This window comes from Solea solea, chromosome 17, assembly GCF_958295425.1.
Source record: "Solea solea chromosome 17, fSolSol10.1, whole genome shotgun sequence".
Classification (NCBI taxonomy): Eukaryota; Metazoa; Chordata; class Actinopteri; order Pleuronectiformes; family Soleidae; genus Solea; species Solea solea.
The window spans coordinates 7,102,382-7,122,511 of NC_081150.1; the positions used below are offsets into that span (position 1 = coordinate 7,102,382).

The 20,130-nt window shown below is 42.0% G+C and overlaps 1 protein-coding gene across 3 annotated transcripts in view; it reads right to left on the reverse strand.

Annotated features, from left to right (window-relative positions):
• Window positions 1-1,352: 1,352 nt before the first annotated feature.
• pak5 (p21 protein (Cdc42/Rac)-activated kinase 5) overlaps window positions 1,353-20,130 on the reverse strand; it is a 64,925-nt gene continuing 46,147 nt past the window's right edge. For all 3 annotated transcript variants that reach the window (XM_058614289.1, XM_058614290.1, XM_058614291.1), the window contains 9 exons: window positions 15,080-15,919; window positions 10,890-11,099; window positions 10,036-10,177; window positions 9,783-9,937; window positions 8,168-8,301; window positions 5,343-5,469; window positions 4,494-4,619; window positions 4,238-4,372; window positions 1,353-3,248 (listed from right to left, as the gene is read on the reverse strand). In XM_058614289.1, the coding sequence (XP_058470272.1) occupies window positions 3,093-3,248; window positions 4,238-4,372; window positions 4,494-4,619; window positions 5,343-5,469; window positions 8,168-8,301; window positions 9,783-9,937; window positions 10,036-10,177; window positions 10,890-11,099; window positions 15,080-15,919 (2,025 nt within the window). In that variant the 3' untranslated portion in view covers window positions 1,353-3,092. The remainder of the gene's footprint in view (window positions 3,249-4,237; window positions 4,373-4,493; window positions 4,620-5,342; window positions 5,470-8,167; window positions 8,302-9,782; window positions 9,938-10,035; window positions 10,178-10,889; window positions 11,100-15,079; window positions 15,920-20,130) is intronic.

Sequence of the window (20,130 nt, forward strand, 5' to 3'; positions counted from 1 at the left end):
AGGTTGTAAATCATATGTCAACGTTATCTGCGCAGCAGCCGGTACCGGAGGACCCAGATGACGCGAGCCAGGAGACGCGTGCTGTGTCTCCCGCTGTAAAGAAAACACCCCGCTTCGATCATTGGGAAAATGTATTCAGAGAGTCAGGTTGTAATTTTCAGGCCCGTTGAGAACTCTATACTGGATACAAATATTCGCATTTTCCGTTTTCATTTTTTGGGGAAGAAAAAAATCCTTGTAAATTTTCATGTTGAAAAAAAGAGACAGGAGCAGCGACAAAGTTCAACATCGCTGTCCTCTGTCCTAAACTACTAACTTTAGCTAACTATTAACTTGTTAATCGCACATTTAAGGTTACACGGGTGTAGCTAATGTTGCTAATGACGTACCTGAGGACCAGCATACACCTCGGCAAGGCCAGGACATTTACATGTATAATGAATACACACAGGATTTCAGAATGCGTTGTAATATTTTTTAAATTCAGTAGCTATAGTATAATATACTATAGCTACTGAATTTACTACTGCTACTATACTATATACTAAGTATATAGTATAGTAGCTGCATTTTGATCGCCACGCTGCCAGAAATGTGATATTGGTGGGAAATGTACACACAAATGTACACACAAATATTTTATTTTAGATACTATTGCCCAGAGGCAGTAGTATTTAAAGATCCGCTCTGTTACTGTAGAAGGTGTAAGTACCTATTTTAACAGTTGAAACATGAAATGAAAAAAATGGATTATGTCATTTCTAAGAGATTATATTACAACCACCAATTCTCATATTATTTTATTTACTCAAACACTGTAACATGACACTGAGTCGCAATAAAATATGGTGATTTGTGAGTGTATGGGTATTTAATTATTCACCTTAATTGTAACTCAGTGACTGGTTAATCCTCATTGATTCCTGCAGTCTGAGCTGCCAAACTACATGTGCTTTTATTTACTGGGCTGTTGGCAGCGGCGTCTCTGTCCAAGGGAAGAAGCTCCATTCTCTGTCTGAACCAGATCAATATCCTATTATAGTGTTTCAGATGGAAATGGCTTAAAGGAAAGAAAGAGAAATCACCTCATATATTATGACAACGCCAATCCATGGACGTGTCTTTCTGCTTTTTCTGTTCAGAGATGAGGTTAGGGTGAAATAGCTGGGAATGGGATTTGTTGAATTTAAGAGAATATGAAGGACCAAAAGCACAAAAGAGAAAAATGGACTGTTGATGGAAGCACCGTAAACAATCTGACAGTGCGCTGTTAAAAAAACATCTGCTTGATATGAGACACTGAGAGAAGAGGAGTGTAGAGGGTGATGAAGGAAAAATCCATGCAACACGTCTCAATGTTATTATGGGTGTTTTTTTTTTTAATTGAAACCAGCTTCACTGATAACAAACATGCAATATCACTGTACAAGCCAACACCACAGATAAGTGTTACTCATTCAAGTCTTGACACTTTATCAAGGATTAGCCCCACACACACACATACACACACACTTTCAGATGTTGTACAGAGATAAACACTCTCTACCTCTTTTGCACTTTGACATACACGGACACCCACTCACACTAAAACACACTCACGCGCTCAGTCATATTTACATATCACAGTGAATGATGGGTAAAAACGATGCAGGGAGGAGGATAACACTGTTTTCTCCTGGTCCAACCAGAGATGAGAATGGGAGCACAGTTCCAGTGATAGCAAGTGAGTCTCTGGCTGAGGTGGGATAAGAAGTGAAATGATGACAATGGCGATGTGAGTAGAAAACGAGACCTTTTATCGGCATCCCAAAATCTGTGCACTTTGAAAGAATGCCTCTTAGGATTTATAGAAACAGGATGAGACTCCTATTAAAGAAAACACATCAGCGTAGAGTTTTGGTTTTTTTTTCCTCATTTTTTTGTCAAATCCACTCAGTCTGTGCTACATTTAGATGCATGGTGTAATTACAGGTTACAGGTCATGGTTTCATAAATAGGTTTGGGGTATTGCTTGGATGATATACAGTAACAACTGATATCATTCTCTGTCAATGCGCTTCTAGTAATGCAAATCAAAACCCAAGAAAAACAAACAAAAACAAAATAAAAAGAAAAAGGCCACACTACCAAAAATAAACCCCTCAATTCGAATAAATAAATAAATAAATAAACACTTTAAAATGTCATACAAAATTCTGACATTACCCTTTTTTTCCCAACATTTAATGGAAGTCCTGTCTACAAATGTAAGATAATAATAAATATATTTATTATTTTTTAGTGACAGTTAGGTTTAAGTGGTTTTATTTGGGATATCTCGTATCTTTAAGCAAAAACTGGATTATAAACAGTAGGAAAGATCTCTGCAGAAACTCTGTTTAATACTGCTCATATCACAATGGTTACGACACGATAAAATACTGCAAATTATCAAAACTGTACAGGAAAACTTACAAGTTTCTCTAAAATACATTTTCACTGTTAGCGTGTGAGAAGACGTCTCCATCTGCTCAGCTGAACAGGAGCCTGTCCTTCAGATGGACTGACGACGCAGCACCTGTATGACAGTCAGTGCCCATCGCTTTTTTCCTCTTTCTCTCTGCTCTAAGCCGACTGTTCTGCCCTCTGTTGCTCTGGTCTGGAGCAGAGCATCAGTCCTCCGTGTTTCTCCACCTCGCCACAAACATCTGAGGCTCTCACTGATGGCTACTACAACTCTACATGGAGCCGGACACTCACAGTCTATACGGAGAGAAGACTGCAGCAGGGTGAGCCAGCCCTTACGTTTCTACTGGATGTCTACTGAGTTCTTCTTGCACAGACCTACTCCAGTTTGTATTTTTCAAATGTTGTAGACACATTTTTTTTTTTTCCTCTTTTCTGTGTCGTGTATTTTAATTTTTTTTTTACGTATTTATTAGATATTCCTCAAGCTAATCTACTTCACGGTTACAGGTGTGAGTGTTAGTGGCGCACCACCAGGTGGTGGAGTGTTTCGGCTGGGTGAGGGCAGTGCCACCCTGGTAGTGTGTGTATACAGTGGGCTATGTATGTGTTTTCAGTGTTGTAAAGGGTGTGTCTGAGCCAGCAGGTCAGCGGTGGCGGTAGTGTCTCATGAGTGGGACAATGCAGGAAGGAGGACCCGACAGCTTGAGAAAAGGGTGCTGGAGGAGTTCCTGGGCCGTGGCTCTCTGAGAGGGTTCCCTCACCAGCATCCGGTCCAGGAAAGATCGCAGCACCGAGGACACCTGGAGGTGGTGAAAGAAATACTTCAGCTCTGACCCGTAATCATTGTAAAATAGTTATGACCTAGCGATGGTAGCTTCAGGATATTTACATATTTTCAGTTAAAATGAGTTGCAACTACGACACATGAATATGGAAGGCTAAATATGGAAGCCTAATCTCTACGGAGTGATGTTTCTGAGGAAGACGATGATGATGAGGACATGTCTGGCCATATATTTTTGAACCGTGAGCTGCTGAGGAAGGAAAACCTGGAGAAACTGGCTCATCCATATGTTTGGTTGGGTTGGAGTGGGGCGGAGCATCAAAAGAATCAGTCAGGAATCAAGACTCACGAATCATCAGAAGTCTCAAAGTATATGTGATGGTATAACAACTTCTAAAATCCAATGGTAATATTGGGGAAAACATCTCTTTTGATATAATTAGGTCACATACGGGAGTGTAGGTGACATTTCAAGCAAAACATACATGATTAAAGAAGATTCCGATTCACCAAACCAGCCAGAGTTGCAGCCAAATCCAGAACAAGTGAAGTAAATGGTGACCATTCCTTCAAACGTAAAAAAAAAAAACAACATACCTCACCTTTTAGGAATGGTGATTTCCAAATCTCCAGCTCTTTCTCTCTCTGCTGCCTTTATGACAAATTATGGTTGCCTGCTTGCATGCTAACATAGGCGTGGACTTATCTTGAGTTCTCACTGATCTTTTCTCCCTGGAGAGATTTCACACTGTCCAAGTGTTCAGTTGTGCGGACTCAACTGAACAGTTGGATGACACCAGAGGAGCAAGATGGAGACATTTTTTGTGGCTATCATTTACTTCAATTGTGTTGGATTTGGCTGCAAGCCTGAAAATGTCACAATGTCAGAAACTAAGACTGCAAAGAAGACCAAAAAGAGAACTGATATATGTAAGAAATGACATGAACATTGAAAAGGAACGTGTGCTAATAATGATATTTTCTTTAATATTGTGACAAATCTACCTTGTGTGATTCTTTTAACCGTGGGGGCAGGTTGTCTCGTATCCTCCTCATGGCCTGCAGAGGGGGCTCGTTAAAGTAAGGTGGCTCTCCATCCACCATCTCAATCACCATGATACCTAAGGACCAGATATCCACCTGCACACACACACACACACCACACATTTCATTCTCAAATGCCATGCACAATATTAAGCGTGTGTCTTTCTTAAGCTTCTATCATCGTTAATCTGTGCACGTGTGTGTTCCTTGTCCTCACCTCTGTCCCATAAGGTAGTCTAGAAATGACTTCTGGTGCCATCCAGTACGGCGTGCCCACGAGGGACTTCCTTTTGGGCACCTCTTTGGAAACTTGTGCACAAAAGCCAAAGTCTGACAGTTTGATCTGCAAACACACACAAACAGCATACGGCCATCAGCTTCCACTCTTCTCGTGTGCGTGTATCCAGACATACAGCTGGGACTACATTAGTTCAGAACCTCAAGTGCACTGACCCATTGTGAAGCGCTTTCATAAAAAATACACTAATCCCTGTATTAGTGGTTAATTATCCTCCAATTAATCATGTCTTATCAGCTCATTCGGATGCATTAGGCAGGATTTAATTACTGGGGCACGAGTGGTAATAGATGATGATGAGTTTCTGGCACTGGCTGTTGACAAGTAGAGGGAATGACACCCATGAAGAAGGTCAGTGAGTGTGTGAGAGAAAATGCGTGCGCGTGTGTGTGCTGAAATTACGAGGGACAGACATTTTTTTACAAGTAGTGGTTTTTGCCAACCACAGGACAGTTACTCAGTGCATTTCAGCATTTAAACATGATCACATTAAATGTGTTGGTACAACCATCTTACACATATCCAGTGAGCAGCAGTTCTCTCAAATAAGCACCTGTTACACCCACAGTACGCAGAATCATCTCTGAACGCACAAAGATATTACAGTACAAGACCACACCTGGAGCCACTCCTGACACTCACTACTGTATATCATGCGTCTTGTGTACCTAATAAAATGGCTGGTGAGAGTATACTTGGTGTATTGGTAAGATGCAGAAAAAAACACCACACCTAACACACACACACACACTCAGCATCTGCACTTACCCTTCCATCACTGGTCAGGAGAATGGAGTCGCTCTTGATGTCGCGGTGGATGACGCCCTGTGTGTGCAGGTATGACAGAGCCCTCAGCACTGACAGACACACTGTAGCAATCTGCTCCTCGTTCATCCTGTACGGAAACACACAAATAAACACGTGTCAGCAATAAATGTGCAGGTCGTGTACACGAGGAAACCATCATGCGGTACAAGCAGCATCATCTATTAAAACTAATTGTTGATGAAAGTCGTTCACAGTATCAATTACGGTATTCATATTTTTCTCTATACTATTTCTCCTTTATTCGTATTTATTCGTTTTTATGAAGTTTTACAGTTACATAGTAATTTATCTTGCACCACGTGTTTCCTGTGTTTTCTTCCTCTGTGGTGCATCGCAGGACAAGACAAATGTGTCTGTCTTAAATCTATTTCCAAAAACTGTAAATCAAAAAAGACACGACAGTCAATCAATGGAGTACATTTCCATATTTCATATAATAAGACACGTTTTTTTGGGAGGCAGAAACTACACTTGTTCATTGGGCTACAACGCAGACAAATCTGGTCACAGACACTGCTGTCATCCTAAAGAGATTACAACACAACACAACAGATATGGAGTAGAAATCCGGTTTGAAAATATCCCCCCATAGCCTGCAGCGACTGTAGCTGTGATGTGCACAGCAGGCAGGAGGGTCCCATATGGAGAGAGGGGCGATGCAGTGTGTCTGCTCACACAGAAACTCATGGCTTCACTGAACATTAACATCTTCACCCAGCTGGCCTCTATGCGTGTGCACGTGTGTGTGTGTGTGTGTGTGTGTGTGTGTGTGTGTGCACTCTGCACTGCCATCAAACAGTGCATGTGTGGAAACAGCGGGACTTTCATTTTCATATAAGAGGTGCATGTGCATATTCACACAAGCACAGTACACACTGTTTGCTCATTTTATTTCTCACCTCTATCTGAAAGAATCTACTTTTGGGAGTCACTTACAAAACATAATGTGAAACAATCCCCCCACTACCACACACACCTAAGGCCACGCACGTGCACACATATAGATCCTCACACTTCACACTGCAGGCTGCAGCAGATTTTATTGTCACACATGTATGCATTTACAATCAAGAGAGATAAATGAGCCTTCTGCTAATGTAAAAACAACTGGCTAACTCAAAGAGAATGGGAGGCAAAAACAATTCATCTCTTACTGACGTACACACACATGCGCACACACACACACAAATAAAGCAACATGGACAATCAGAGTAGATGCAAACTCATTGAAATAGAAAATTGTTTCACATACACAAAGTAAAAAACAATTTTAATGAGCCTGTAAAGGTTGTCAAGGAGAGACTTACATAAGCACCTATGCACACACACACACACACACACACGCACACTTTTGCACATACACTGAGCGAAATCCCAGTGAAGTGCAACTCATTAAACAAGTCTTAAGGTATAATTGAAATTTGAACGTGAGTGAAATGGTATAGAAGCAGAGACGACCATTCTGCCACTGCTCACTCGCTGCGTGTGCGCCTGAAATTCAGTGTGTGCGTCTGTGTTGACGACAGCCCAGCGAGCTGATGAAGCTCACACAGCGCGAGGCAGGCAGTAGTGTTTTCCGCGACAAAAGGCTTAACAGAAATAGCACACGAGGCTTTCACCTGGACAAATGTGGCTGAAATTAGCGGAGGGGGGGAGGAATCACACACTGCAGTACTCCTTACATTATGAACGTGGATATTCAGTACAGTATAATGGCTCATTTGCATGTCCATGATTAAAACAAACTCAAACTGTCTTATTTTCTCAGTACGTCTCAGTAACCAAGTACCTTTTAACAAACACATATATTTTACTCTGTCTTTGTGTCTTTATTCAAATTTGACTGAATAATGACATGTTTCTTTGAAACACGGACATTCATCTCAATATCCAGGCAAAAGAATAGCTGGTGAGATGATGACAAGGGTAAAAAGGGTGAGTTAAAGACTAGCATGTGTATATAATACCCTATGTATTAGGTTTTTCTGAAACTCTCTCCCCCACACACACACACTGAGCACACAAAGAGACAAACATCTGCATAGGAGACTGTTCGAGGCTTCACCAAAGCATGTTATTAGCATCTGACACCACACAGTGCTAATGCTGACACTCCACACAAATGACTGTAATTAAACACCAGACACAAAGTAAACTTAAAACAATGAGATGGCAGCTCGGCACACGACTCGACAACAGAGAGGCAATTAAGAAAAGTTGGAGACCAATCATCTCAGAACGACTAAAACCGGGACTGAGAAACAACCCACCTGCTTGTAAGTGTAGAGCAAATTAAATGACCTCATGGTTTCCAACAACCTGTCTCAGTTTGATAATTACAAGCTAAACCCTGACTGAGGTCTTATCCACACAGACACAGAACTTTCACTGTGCAATCTTTTTTCTTTTTCATTCCTAAGAGGTTCTCCATTAACAACAGCATCATTTCATTAAATGTCTTCATATTAGACTTGTACAACAAGCACTATACAGTACTTACATACATAATATATATATGTATATATACATATAATAGCCCATGTTCAATCTTCCTATAATGTACATTCTCTTGTAACTTTTATAGTCATATTGTTAAAATCGTTCTATATTGTACTTTCTTAGAAATGCATGTTTATTATTGTATTATCTTTACTGCCTGCTATGACAATGTTCATTTCTAGACTAATAAAGGACCATCTTATCTTATCTTATCTTATCTTATCTTATCTTATCTTAAACTTCAGCTTTAATATTTTGAAGGTTACCTGGTGTGAGTCACAATGTCAGTAAGTGCTCCGCCCTCCAGGAACTCCATGACGACCCACAGCTCGTCTCCCACCAGGTAGCTGTTGTACATGTCCACCACGTTCTCATGATGGTAGTCCCTCATTATCACCACCTAAAAAAACACACACAGCATATATATGGTTTCATAATTATTTGTATACTCTGGATGCACATTTAATATGTTACTAAGACGTGATCTACTATTTCATTACTTCAATAAATGTATTTGTGCCATTTCAATTATTTATTAAATTAACAAAACGGTAGGCGCAACTATAAAGGGATTACATTCAGCAATTCATGAGATTACGCAAATCAAATTAGCTCCCAAGTGAACACCCACAGCTTCAGATGCATGCACACACTCGTTTATTGACATTTTTTCTGACAAACAAGCGATCACAAAGTTTTTTTTCCTGAAATTAAGATTAATTTCTGTTTAAGTGCAAATGAGACGGAGCTCATTTTTCAAAAGTTAGCATCGCCTTAAATAGAAACTGCCATGAATTAATTTGTTGCGGAGGTTTTTTCAGCGTGAACACTACTTCAATTTTAGTAAATAAATACCATTATGGATGCAAATGTGGTAGTGGTTCAATGAATACTATTTAATATTATATCATGAAGCAAGCTACACTTATTATGTGGGATAGAGATTTATTTTTATTAGGGCAACGGCAGTGGTGGAGCGAGTCGTCTTCCAAATGGAAGGTTGTGGATTACATTCCAGTCTCATCTTTACAGCTGCTTGTCTGATGTATCAGCAGCCATTGAGGAGTGGGCACGATACACTTTATCTTGAATGGTAAAACTGACCCACAGAAACACATTCAGCAACATTCATCTGGTTGGATGTTCTGCTTAAAGTGTGACTATACAGTAGTTTAAATATAGTGGTGACTGCTCTAAGACAGCTCAGTTTTGTGGTAAAATTTGTACTGCATTGTATTTACATTGAAGTACTAAACGTGCGCTAGAACGCGATTAGAACGTGTCCCTAGTTTGTGCAGAATCGGCTGTTTATCACGGATGACGGATCGTCTACCGCAATTTTCGTATGCCCTTAGCAGCTTCCGCATTAAAACCACTTTAAGCTCATCATCAACTGTTCTCTGTGGGATGGCACATAGTAGTTTATGTTTACTGCAGTGAGCAGTAAACATAAACACAAAAAAAGTGTTTGGACAAACGTGGCAAAAACCACACTTCCAGGGAAGCTCATCTTCTCTGGAGCAGTGGGCAGGTGTGGATGCTGGGCTTCTGGATGATGATTAGAGGAACTGTCTGAAAGGCGGAACCCGTTTTTGATTGACAGCGTTGCAGAAACATACACAATGTGGATTTTAGCAAGTGAAGTGTAGACAGATTGTTGTTGTGTGTTATTTGCTCTTTTGTACATATACACTGAGAATAAAAATAAATAAATAAAATAAATAAAAATACTATTACAGTTTACACAATTATCGCATTTCCTTGTTCTAGTTGTTTGTTTGCAGAATTAATGTATAAATATAACTGGGTCTGAAATGAGCTTCCCCTGTTTCAAAGAGCAGCAGCCGCCACTGCTGCAGTTACTCTGCCAGTCTTTCACACCTCATTAAAAAGCAGCTCTCTCCTCTGCTGTTTCCTGAGGTCCATCTTCTTCACAGCCACCTGCTTGCCACTGTGTTTCTCACTGGCGATGCACACGATACCCGTGGAGCCCTCGCCAATCTTGATAAAGCTGTCCAGGTATTCCCGAGGATCGCCTGGAGCGAAAGAGAAATATAACTTAACACCAGAAAACAAACATGGGGACAAAACAAGGTAGTTCAGTATAGCTTTTACTTCACTGTCCATTGCTTACCTGGGTTGACCACCAGTTGGAGAGCAGCTCTGAACTGCTCATGGGAAACTCTGGAGGGCTGAGTGTCTGAGCTTGACCCCCAGGAAGGAGGGGGATAAGCCCCCGGGGGAATGTAAGGTGATGAAGGCTGTGAGTAGGCCCCCTGTATGGAAACATGCATACATTCACACAAAGACTGTTTGCCTACATGCAAGTACTTATGCACTCGTCACTGAAAGCACCTTGAAAATGATGGTCCCGACTTCCTGGTTGGCCTTCATACATCACATATTTTATATTGTCTGTCTTTGGAACACGGCCTATGCTGCTTCTCCTTATTTTTTATTGATATGTGTTGCTATTATTATGTTAATGCATTTTTCTTGAGTAGTTTGCCTTATTCCATCAATCTGCAAATGCACTAGAGACATAAATTAGCCAATGACTGTAATCTGTCATATTAACATGGGGATGTTCATGAATGGGCAATGCCCATACGAAATAAATAAATAAATAAAGCTTAGTAAATTCAAGCACACTTACAAAACATCATAAAAGCATGTGGTTTTTTTTTCACAATCAACAATGCCATCATTACACTGTTCAGTGAAATTATGATAACTTTAAAATCAAACCTTTTGGGCTCCTTGTCAACTTTTGACAATATTGTTTTCTTATATTAATTATACATTTTTTAGAAGCATAAGGATTTCACCCTGTATACTAATTTTATTAAATATTATTCAATTTGACAGACACAATTTATATTATATTTATATTTTTTGTAAACAGTTTCCATGAGTTTTCCATGACTAAAGCATCTCTATCATACTTGATATCATTTTTTTTATCCGAAACCAGAGAACACACTGTACCTGCGGGGTGTACGGTGGGCTCGGCTGCGAGGGCGGATGGTGGTAGGGCGAGGGTTTGTAATGGTGGAACATCGGTGGGTAGGGCAGGTGTACTGGGGGGTAGCCAGGTGGCTTGCTGTGGCTCTGAGGTAGCTTAAGAGGCCCTCTGGGATAGGTGTCGCCACCCATAACCTGGGGACTGCCATCACGTGAAGGCCGCTCGTAGTCACCCTGGAGGAGACATGAAAATAACGGATGACTGACGAATACAAAAACAGTTATTATAATTAAGAAAAAGAGACACTGATATGAAACTTTTTGATGACAGAGTTCAAACAATTCTTCACACCTTGGAACTTTTAATCAGTTTAACATTAGTACTGAAAGAAGAGGCCTAAAAATACTGTCCAGTTGCATACATTCTGAGATTAGCAGTTGTACTGAATGCATGCATGAACACACACTACACTCCCAGTCCCAGGTACAGTATGTCTGCAGCTACACCGGTCCTCCGACAGGACATAATGTAGACCATTTAGTCCACAGGACAGACTCCATACTTTATCATTAACACCCCACAAAGTTCCTCAACGACTCCATTCATCATCAAGAAACCCAGCGAGGATCCAGATCTGGGACACACCGTTTCTTAAAGATCCCAGGAACACGTGAGGCTCCTTTAAAGTCGTGGCAGAGCAAATGCAGGAAACCTCTATTAATAGCTCAGAGTTGTATGACTCATCTTAAATGATGTGACTCATAACAGATGCACACACACACACACACACACACACACACACGGAGGAGAATCTCAGACCGCAAATGACCAAACCAGTAATGACGATGATGATGATGAACCGGTCTTACTTACAAAAAAAAAAGGAATATGGCAAATTGGAAAAAGGAAATTAACTGAAATTGCTGAAAGTATAACAGATGGGCCAAGAAATAAGATAAAATATAAATCAGCAATTTTTGCAAATTCAGCTCCTTTAGAGACAGACACTCACTGCTATTTTCATGAATGAAAGCACATGGTTGGTGTAGTGGTTAGCACTCCTGCCTTTGCAGCAACAAGGGTCTTTCTACATGGAGTTTGCATGTTCTGTGTGTGTGTGTGGGGGTCGGGTGGGGGGTGTTTCTCCAGGTTCTCTGGTTTCCTCCCACAGTACAAAAACATGCAATATGGGGATTAGGTAATTTGAACACTCTAAATTGACCATATGTGTGAGTGTAAGAGTGGATGGCTGTTTGTCTCTATGTGGCCATGTGAGGGACTGGCGACCTGTCCAGGGTGTACCCCGTGTTTCACCCTATGTCACCTGAGATTGGCGCAGCTCCCCCTGCGACCCTCATGTGGAGGATAAAGCGGTAGAAGATGGATGAATGAACAATGCCAGTAGTCCAGGATGTGAGAGATACACTAAGAGCAGTGCATCAAAGCTGATTGAATTAAGATTCAGATCAAATTGAAATGACTGTTGTCTCAGCTCCTAAAAATGGTCTTTAGCCAGCATGTTCTTTAAATCGGGCATAGAATATAATTAGAAGATAACAGAAAACTGCATCTGTTTCAGTTTCTGTTTATCGGCGTCTTCTCTGTGCCTCCTCTCACATACACTCACATGCACACACAACACGTGCATAGACAGGAGCCGGAGCCATAATGTGTTGGAATGGTGTATAATTACATGGTGTGAACTCTTTTAATCAATCACTCAGACTGCGTATGTGTGTGTATGTGCGTGTGTTGGGGAGGAAGGTGAGCGGCCCAGCCTCGCGCCTCACTATCATTGGCCGGCACCACTGGCTGGCTGTCAGCCAAGGGTCTCCTGATCCATGTTGGTTAAACGTGCATTAATCTGAGTTTGGCAGGGTAATCAACAACCTAACTCAACTGTGAAATTGAATTCCGCGGTGGAACATCGTTCGGCCAGTTTTATGCTAAGGCTGCAGAAAAGGAAAGTGCCGCAACATCAATTTGTCACCGAGAGCTGCGGCGCCGAGCTCATACTCACCACAGAACACAGAGAGAGAGAGAGAGAGAGAAGAGAAAGGAAAGGGGGAGAGAGGGAGTGTGTGCTTGTTTGTATCTTGTGTGTGTGTGTGTGTGTGTGTGTGTGTGTGTGTGTGTGTGGCCAAGTCTGCGTGGTGTCTACTGTTACATCCCCACTGGCTCCCAACAACAGCAGCAGGGAAAGAGAAGGATTTACTTCAGTGGTGTGAGCAGGCTGAATGGGAGGGAGAGGGAAGAAAAGGCAGAGAATAAGAGAGGATAGAGAAAGTGGATTTGTTACAAGGTCCGTGAGCCAAGAAGAATAGTGCTTCTTAATCTGCCACATGACTCCTTTTTCTTTTCTCTATTACTGTTGTAAAAATCTGTAAATTGGGGCATAGTTATTCAACAAACAGCATTTGATTATAGTTGATTTCATTTAGCCGACACCTGCTGGATCAGTACACATGCTGTGGAAGAGAGTTCACCCCTTTTAAGTCCTTAATATTTTCTATCGCCTACAAACGCTGTTCATTTTCAAAGAGGCAAATGTGTCCCCTCAAGCTAAACAAGTCAGAAAATGGCGATAATAAACAATATGTTAGGGGGGGAAAAAATGACCTTCTCCTGCATCACGCACAATCCTGCTTCTCTTGCATTCTTGTTTTATTTTTTTTCTCAGTGGCTATTTACTGAAGCATGCAGGTTAAATGGTTTTTCATCAAGGCACCCTGGGATCTACATCAGCAAACCCAGTTTTCCTCTCAGCTCCTGGACTCAGTGTGTGTGAAGGAGGGATATTGGAGAGCAGTGCACACTCCTGTGTAATGGACCTAATGGAGCAATGAAAGCTTTGGATAGAAAGAGGTGACCAACTCCTGCTGTTGCATTGACTGGCAGCATATTCTGCCCCCTGCTAATATCTACTAACCTGCAATATTCTAATATAAACTACAGTTTCAAATGCAATTCTCGATAACAATAATAATAATAATACTGATCTAAAATACCATTTCTCTGGATGTGGATGTGGACAACAACATCACAGACTAAAAGTGAACGTGTTTCTTACAGTGTAGTAAACCATTTATATATAAACATCTGCTGAATATAATTTTACTTTGAATTTCACACATCATTTTCCCCGTTTTATGTGTCTCGTTTATCTGTTTACATAGAGGACATGACACTGCAGCCTCTGAGCATCATTTCTAATGATTTAACACAACTCTATGCAGATGATACCGCACTGTATCAACATAATCACTCACACAGATGAAGCTTTGCAGTTATTTAAGATATTTACTCAGCAGCAATCTTCATTTTGACCTGCCAAGCTTATATAAACTTATATTTAATTTTTTTATTCCTGTTTATGTTAAAAGCACACATCATTTGCAAACTTTAATTCAATTATTGTAAGACTTTCCACTATAGCTTTAATCAAAAATCATACTATTGTCTGCAGGAAATGTATTAAAATAAAATTTAAATTAGTATTAATTATTATTATTGTGCCCATAAACTACAGCTAATTCATAGTTGCTTGTAGATTAGAGTGATTAGAGTGTGTTCTTTTGTGATTAGAATTTTTTTGGAATACTCATTTTATTCTTTACACTTTTTAATATTGTATTGTTTTTTATATGTTATATTTAATCACTGTTGAACATTTTACATTTTGTGGCCATTCTGTTTTCTCGCCTTGTCGCTGCCTCTGTCTTCTGCGTAACTGAGAGATCTCTGCTCGATGGTCAGTGTGAGTTTTAATTGATCTGTGTGCAGGGACAAGCCCCTGAAGAGAGCTAATTCTGTCCTGCGCGTGGCAGGGGCTGCCTCCTTTGCAGACGAGCAGATTAGCAGGTTGCACTGTTGCAGGTTGTCTGCTTGGCAAAATAGCCGGGAAATAAACGTGTAAAGAGAGAATGTGAGAGAACTAGAAAGAGAGGACAGAGAAGAGTGGGAAAAAAGGGGGAATGAATATGTGAAATTGGCTGCAGGTGGATGTGAGGTGGGACTAAATGAAGGCACACGTGTGTAATTTTCTCTGAAATGTTTCTACAGATGTGTCAAGGTAGGTATAAGTGTTGTGTTGACACGTTTCCTGGACAGCCACTGTAATCAAGTATATTATATGATATGCTATTATATGATTAAACACTACCAAAATCGTATCATATGACAGATATTTTTTTTTAGGTTTTCTCGTAATTACCTTAGTTAAGGTCTGTGAATTAGCAAGACTCTCCGAGAGACGAGGGTAGGTGTAGGAGCTGTATGGATGGGCCTGTGGAGGGTTCTTGAAAGCCCCGCTGGCTGCATAGGGGACATTTGGCTCCTGCAGCCCAGAGCCTGACCGAGATCGCTGCCTGATAGCTGGTGTAGGGCTCGTCTGCGTCACATAAGAACTCTTGGGTCTCTTTTCGTATTCGTCCCGTAGACCGCCGTAGCTCCACTCACTGTCTGGGTAGTTGATCTGCTCACTGTGCAGTGAGGCGCGGGATGGTGTGCCGACTGATGTGTCCCGGTAGTCCTGGCTGGACGAGCCACCCACTGACGCCCGGTAGTAGCCACTGGAGCCGACCCCACTGCCCACAGTGGAGGCCACCTCATCGGCTGACCGCCCTTTGCTCTCCAGGTAGGTGTGGTAGTCCGGGGGCAACTTTCCATAGTCTGATTTTTGGGGCATGGCGTCTGGGTAGAAAGGGCTGCGTATTGGGTGTGAGTGGCCATTCTGCTTGGTGAATCGATAGTGTCTCCCCACTGCCCAGTCTCCGTCTATGGAGAAGCTTGGTTTGCCAGGATCCAGAGAGAAGTCCCTGCTGGATGTGTCTAAGTCACAGGAGTAGCGGGAGTAGTAGTGATTGAATCCATTTTCCTCTGGGGCGCCGGGTCGACCACTGCCTGAGGGTTTGGAGCTGCTCCCGGCCTGGTGGGGACCCGGGGGACTCTCTTTACGCAGGGAGTTGGACCGCGTCACTGAGATGTTGTCAAACTCTTCTAGCAGGCCGTTGATGGATGCGTCTTTGGGCGGTCGGTTACCTCGAACAATTGTCTACAAGAAGAACAAAGACATTTAAACTTAGCATGCCAAAGAGTCTGCAGAATAAAAAAAACTAGATGGAGACGGCCCTGATACATTGGGTTGCAGTACGTTTGATTTCAGTGTAATCATTCCTGAATGAAAACTGAGCGAGATGAATTCAAATTCCTGTTTGATTCAATTCAGTTCGTTCAAAACAAAGCGGGAATTTCAATTCATGTGTATCAAGGCTTTGTGACAAGTGTGAAATGAATCATCACTTGCAGTAAATGAATGCTGATGTTTGACATCTGAAAGAACACAACAGCAGGCATTAGTCTACACAACCACACGTTGTTGTGAGATGGGATGCAGCTCGATAATGCATGGAGATAAATGACGGGGGAATCTCAGATGCTAAAAAGGAAACCGCTGGTGGATGAAAGGAGCTAATTCCTGCCCCATTTCCCTTGCAACAGATTAGCTTCATTTTCCGTGGGCTGATCAGGATACATTAATAGTCGTGATGTTCGGTGTAGCGCTCGTGAGGCTTGTGTGAGCTTGTGCTTGCACACAGAAACAGGGAGAGTGTGGAGGAGAGAGAGAGAGAGAGAGAGAGAGAGAGAGAGAGAGAGAGAGAGAGAGAGAGGCCGTACACATATGCTCACATCTGCTTCAAAGCAAAGGCAGCTTAAACATCAGGGGTGCTGCTTATCCCCTCCTACCTGGTGTTAAGCTCTTTACACGGCTGTGTCGTGAGTCATGGGGAACTGGTGCCACAGCAGTACTCCTAGACTCCCCCCACCGTGTGTGTGTGTGTGTGTGTGTGTGTGTGTGTGTGTGTGTAATGCTTTTTTTGGTTTTAATGTGGACTGTGAGGCTCACCACCTCCATACAGTAAAAATCGTGAGAGTGACGGCAGAAGCCCTGACAGACACACAGCCTTCATCTACTCTCTCTCTCTCTCTTGGATAAGACAGGAGCGACTGACTGTGTTAGAACAAACATGTTGCATGACTGCTGAGCTGAGAGGAGGCCGCGCTGTTGGGATTATTTGAATTTCAAACTCTTACATAATCTATTTGACAGGTTTTTGTCAAATATAAGTGCAACATTTTATTTCTGTATCACTGACTGTGTCTCAGAGATGTTTTACTTGCTTTGCAGCCTCCGAGTCCATCATGTCATAATCCTGTGAATACACAGTGTCACTATTTTGTATCTTGTTTTTAGTTTGTATTATTTTGTTCTCCTTATATCTAATGCCTAGATAAATATCATTGGTGTGCTGGATGTTTTTATGGTTTTGGGCAACTTTGAAATTTGTAATTTCCTGAAAAAAGTTATAGATTATCATCAACTCAATCCAAGTAGCTAAAATATGTAACTTCATCCAAGTCTGTGTTCGACACAAACAGCAGCCTTTAGTAAGGGACTATAACAACACACCTACGCCTATTGTTCATCTGTACGCCGTGACACACTCGTTAGTCTTTTCCGCACATAAAGGGTTTGCTGAACCGCACTTTACGTGCTACAGTGTCACATCAGCAGGTCCTTTGACAGCCTCGTTGTCCGTCACACGGCCTGTCATACTTGTCTCCCGCCTTGCTTTGTCTGTGTCACATGTGCTGAGGCAGAGTCTCAGAAAAGCTGGGCTAATCATCGGCACTGAGCCAATGTTTTGTTGACACAGCGACACATCTCCTGCAAACTGCCTCGCTGTCCTTTTATTCATCCAGGAGATTGTGGCTCCAGCCACAGTTAATAAAAGACAAATTATCACATCTTTACAACTGATCGATCCTTATGAAGACACTCTGCTTTCATTTCCAGCCATCCACACGAAGAGTAATGTCATGATGCCTGGTCTGTTGCTATTTTACTGCAAACCATGGGAAATTATTTCAAACATGCAATAGCAACCCCTTTTTCTTTAAGTCACATAATGTGCAAATATTTGAGGCAACACTGTCACACAGAGGTGAAGAGGATGAAGGTGGTGTGTAACATCCAACAAGCAGCTCAAGATCAGGTCAAGACCAAATATTTGTTGTGTTTTTATGGCTTATAATGTGTTTTAATCTATACAACATTTTGTGTTTTTAATGGACAGGATGCTCATCAATGATGTTGAGGAAAAAAACCTGATATTTTTCTCATCTGAACTTAATTCACCCTGCATGTTACTTTGGTAACTGCAATTGACCCTCATATTGTAACTTCTGCATTACTTTTTTCTGTTGGACTGTACAGAGAACGCTCTCTTCAGAGGCCTCTGCTATTTATTTCACACACACACACACACACATTGTCTCCCTCTCCTGTGTTTTGTTTCTTGGAACACCTTCCCTCTCCCTCTTGAACACTCCAGTTGCTCTCCTGTGTTTCAGAGCCATAGGCTGTTTGGTGCCGTGAACTGGAACCCAAGGTGAAATGGCCTATAAAAGCAGTGAGTTAAGTCACGCTGAGAGGTGGAGGCTGCTGCAGGACGGATGGTCCTTTAAACAGGTCGGTGAGTAGAAATCTATCATGCTCTGGAAAGATGTTGCAGAGCATGGAGCAGACTCGGACTGACATAAAAAAAAAAAACCTCAAGACGCATATAATGGCACTGTTCTTGTACTGCATGTAATGATGTAAAGTTAAATAAAATTATCCAGTGCAAATAAAACTGTTAATAATGTGATTTGTGTAAATCCAAAAAACGAGGCCGAGCCACATCATAGCACTCGGCATCGATGCTGGCGGATCGGAGCTGATACAATTGGCTGTAATTGAATAAAACATGATCATTTCTATTTGGTTCATAATCAATAACAACTGTGTCAGGGAGCACGGCAGGTACAGGGGATGGAGAGAGTCAGGGAGAACACAGCAGCGAATGAAACCGGGGGAGGTGATGGGGGTGCGGTGGAGGGGGAGAGGGAGACAAGGTTAATTGTGTGCCAAATCCCTGTCAAACGGCCAGAATCAGGCCTTAAAATCTTAACATTAATTTGAATTAGGGGGCTGATACTGGCTTCCATGGCACGCTCCCCCCTCCCCTATCCCACTTTTACCCCCAATCCTTACAGCTCTGTGAGCCTTGTGCACAGGTTGTGTGCAGCGGCAGCTGTGACAGCAGCCATATTTCACTGGCGTGCGGCGTTGGCCTGTCCTTTAGTGATAAGCTGTAATAGATCTACTCTCTCCGCTCACCATGGCCAGTTCAAGGTAAGCACAAGAGAGAGGAGAGGAGAGGAGAAAATGGGAAGATCACATGGGGGAAAGGGCATAGGAAGTGTGGATGGATGGATGGATGGACCAAACTGAAATGGGAGGACGATGTAAAAAGAACAACAGAAAAAGTAGTAGAATTTGAGAAAGAAAAAAGGAAAGGGTGGCGAAGGGGCGAGGGAGGGAGTGACGTAGAAAGAGAGCCATGAAAAATGAGGCTCATTGGGAGATAAGGGGGGATTAACCTTGCTGGTAATGAAGGGAGGGTGTGATGAGAAAAGAGAGGGAGGGATAATTAATGAGCTTGCCCTTCCTGTGACTCCTCACTAGAACCCTGGTTTGGAGGCTGTGCTTCACTGGTCAGCAGTTGTCCCGGGACAACTGAAGAGGAGGAGAGGCTCTGCTCCTCTGCTGCATGGATCATTACATACGCTGCCGTTCTATTGTTGTTTTTTCCTACTGTTTGCTGGAGTATGCACACAGAGTAACTTTAAAGCAGAAGCATGAATTCCTAAATTAGCATCTCTCATGCTAATGCCAAGTTTTGGCCAACTATTAGCTAAAAACTTATTTTGTGGAATAATTTGAAGTGATTTTAATGATTATAATGCTATAATTTGAAAGGTTGCATGGTTTTGTTCTGCAACTTTTTACCCCTGTCACTTTATTTGCTCTACTGCACAAAATAATGTACACGATGGGAAGGACATAAAAGGTTCTATATATGTGTGTGTGTGTGTGTGTGTGTGTGTGTGGTTGGCACATACACACAACAACAGGGGCAGGTGTGTAACTCCTCCCTCTCGGGTGTCTTTAGTCACACATGGAAGCACAACAACTACTACACCCCCCACTCACTGCCACACACACACACACACACACACTGCAGAATATCGCCCACTCAATGCGACCACTTTCAAGTCCTGCCAGTGCTCAAACACAAAGATTACACATATTTGTTTATATTCTCATATTATTGTGTTAAATGCAGTTTGTGATTTGCCTCTATACAAATAAAAGTGGAC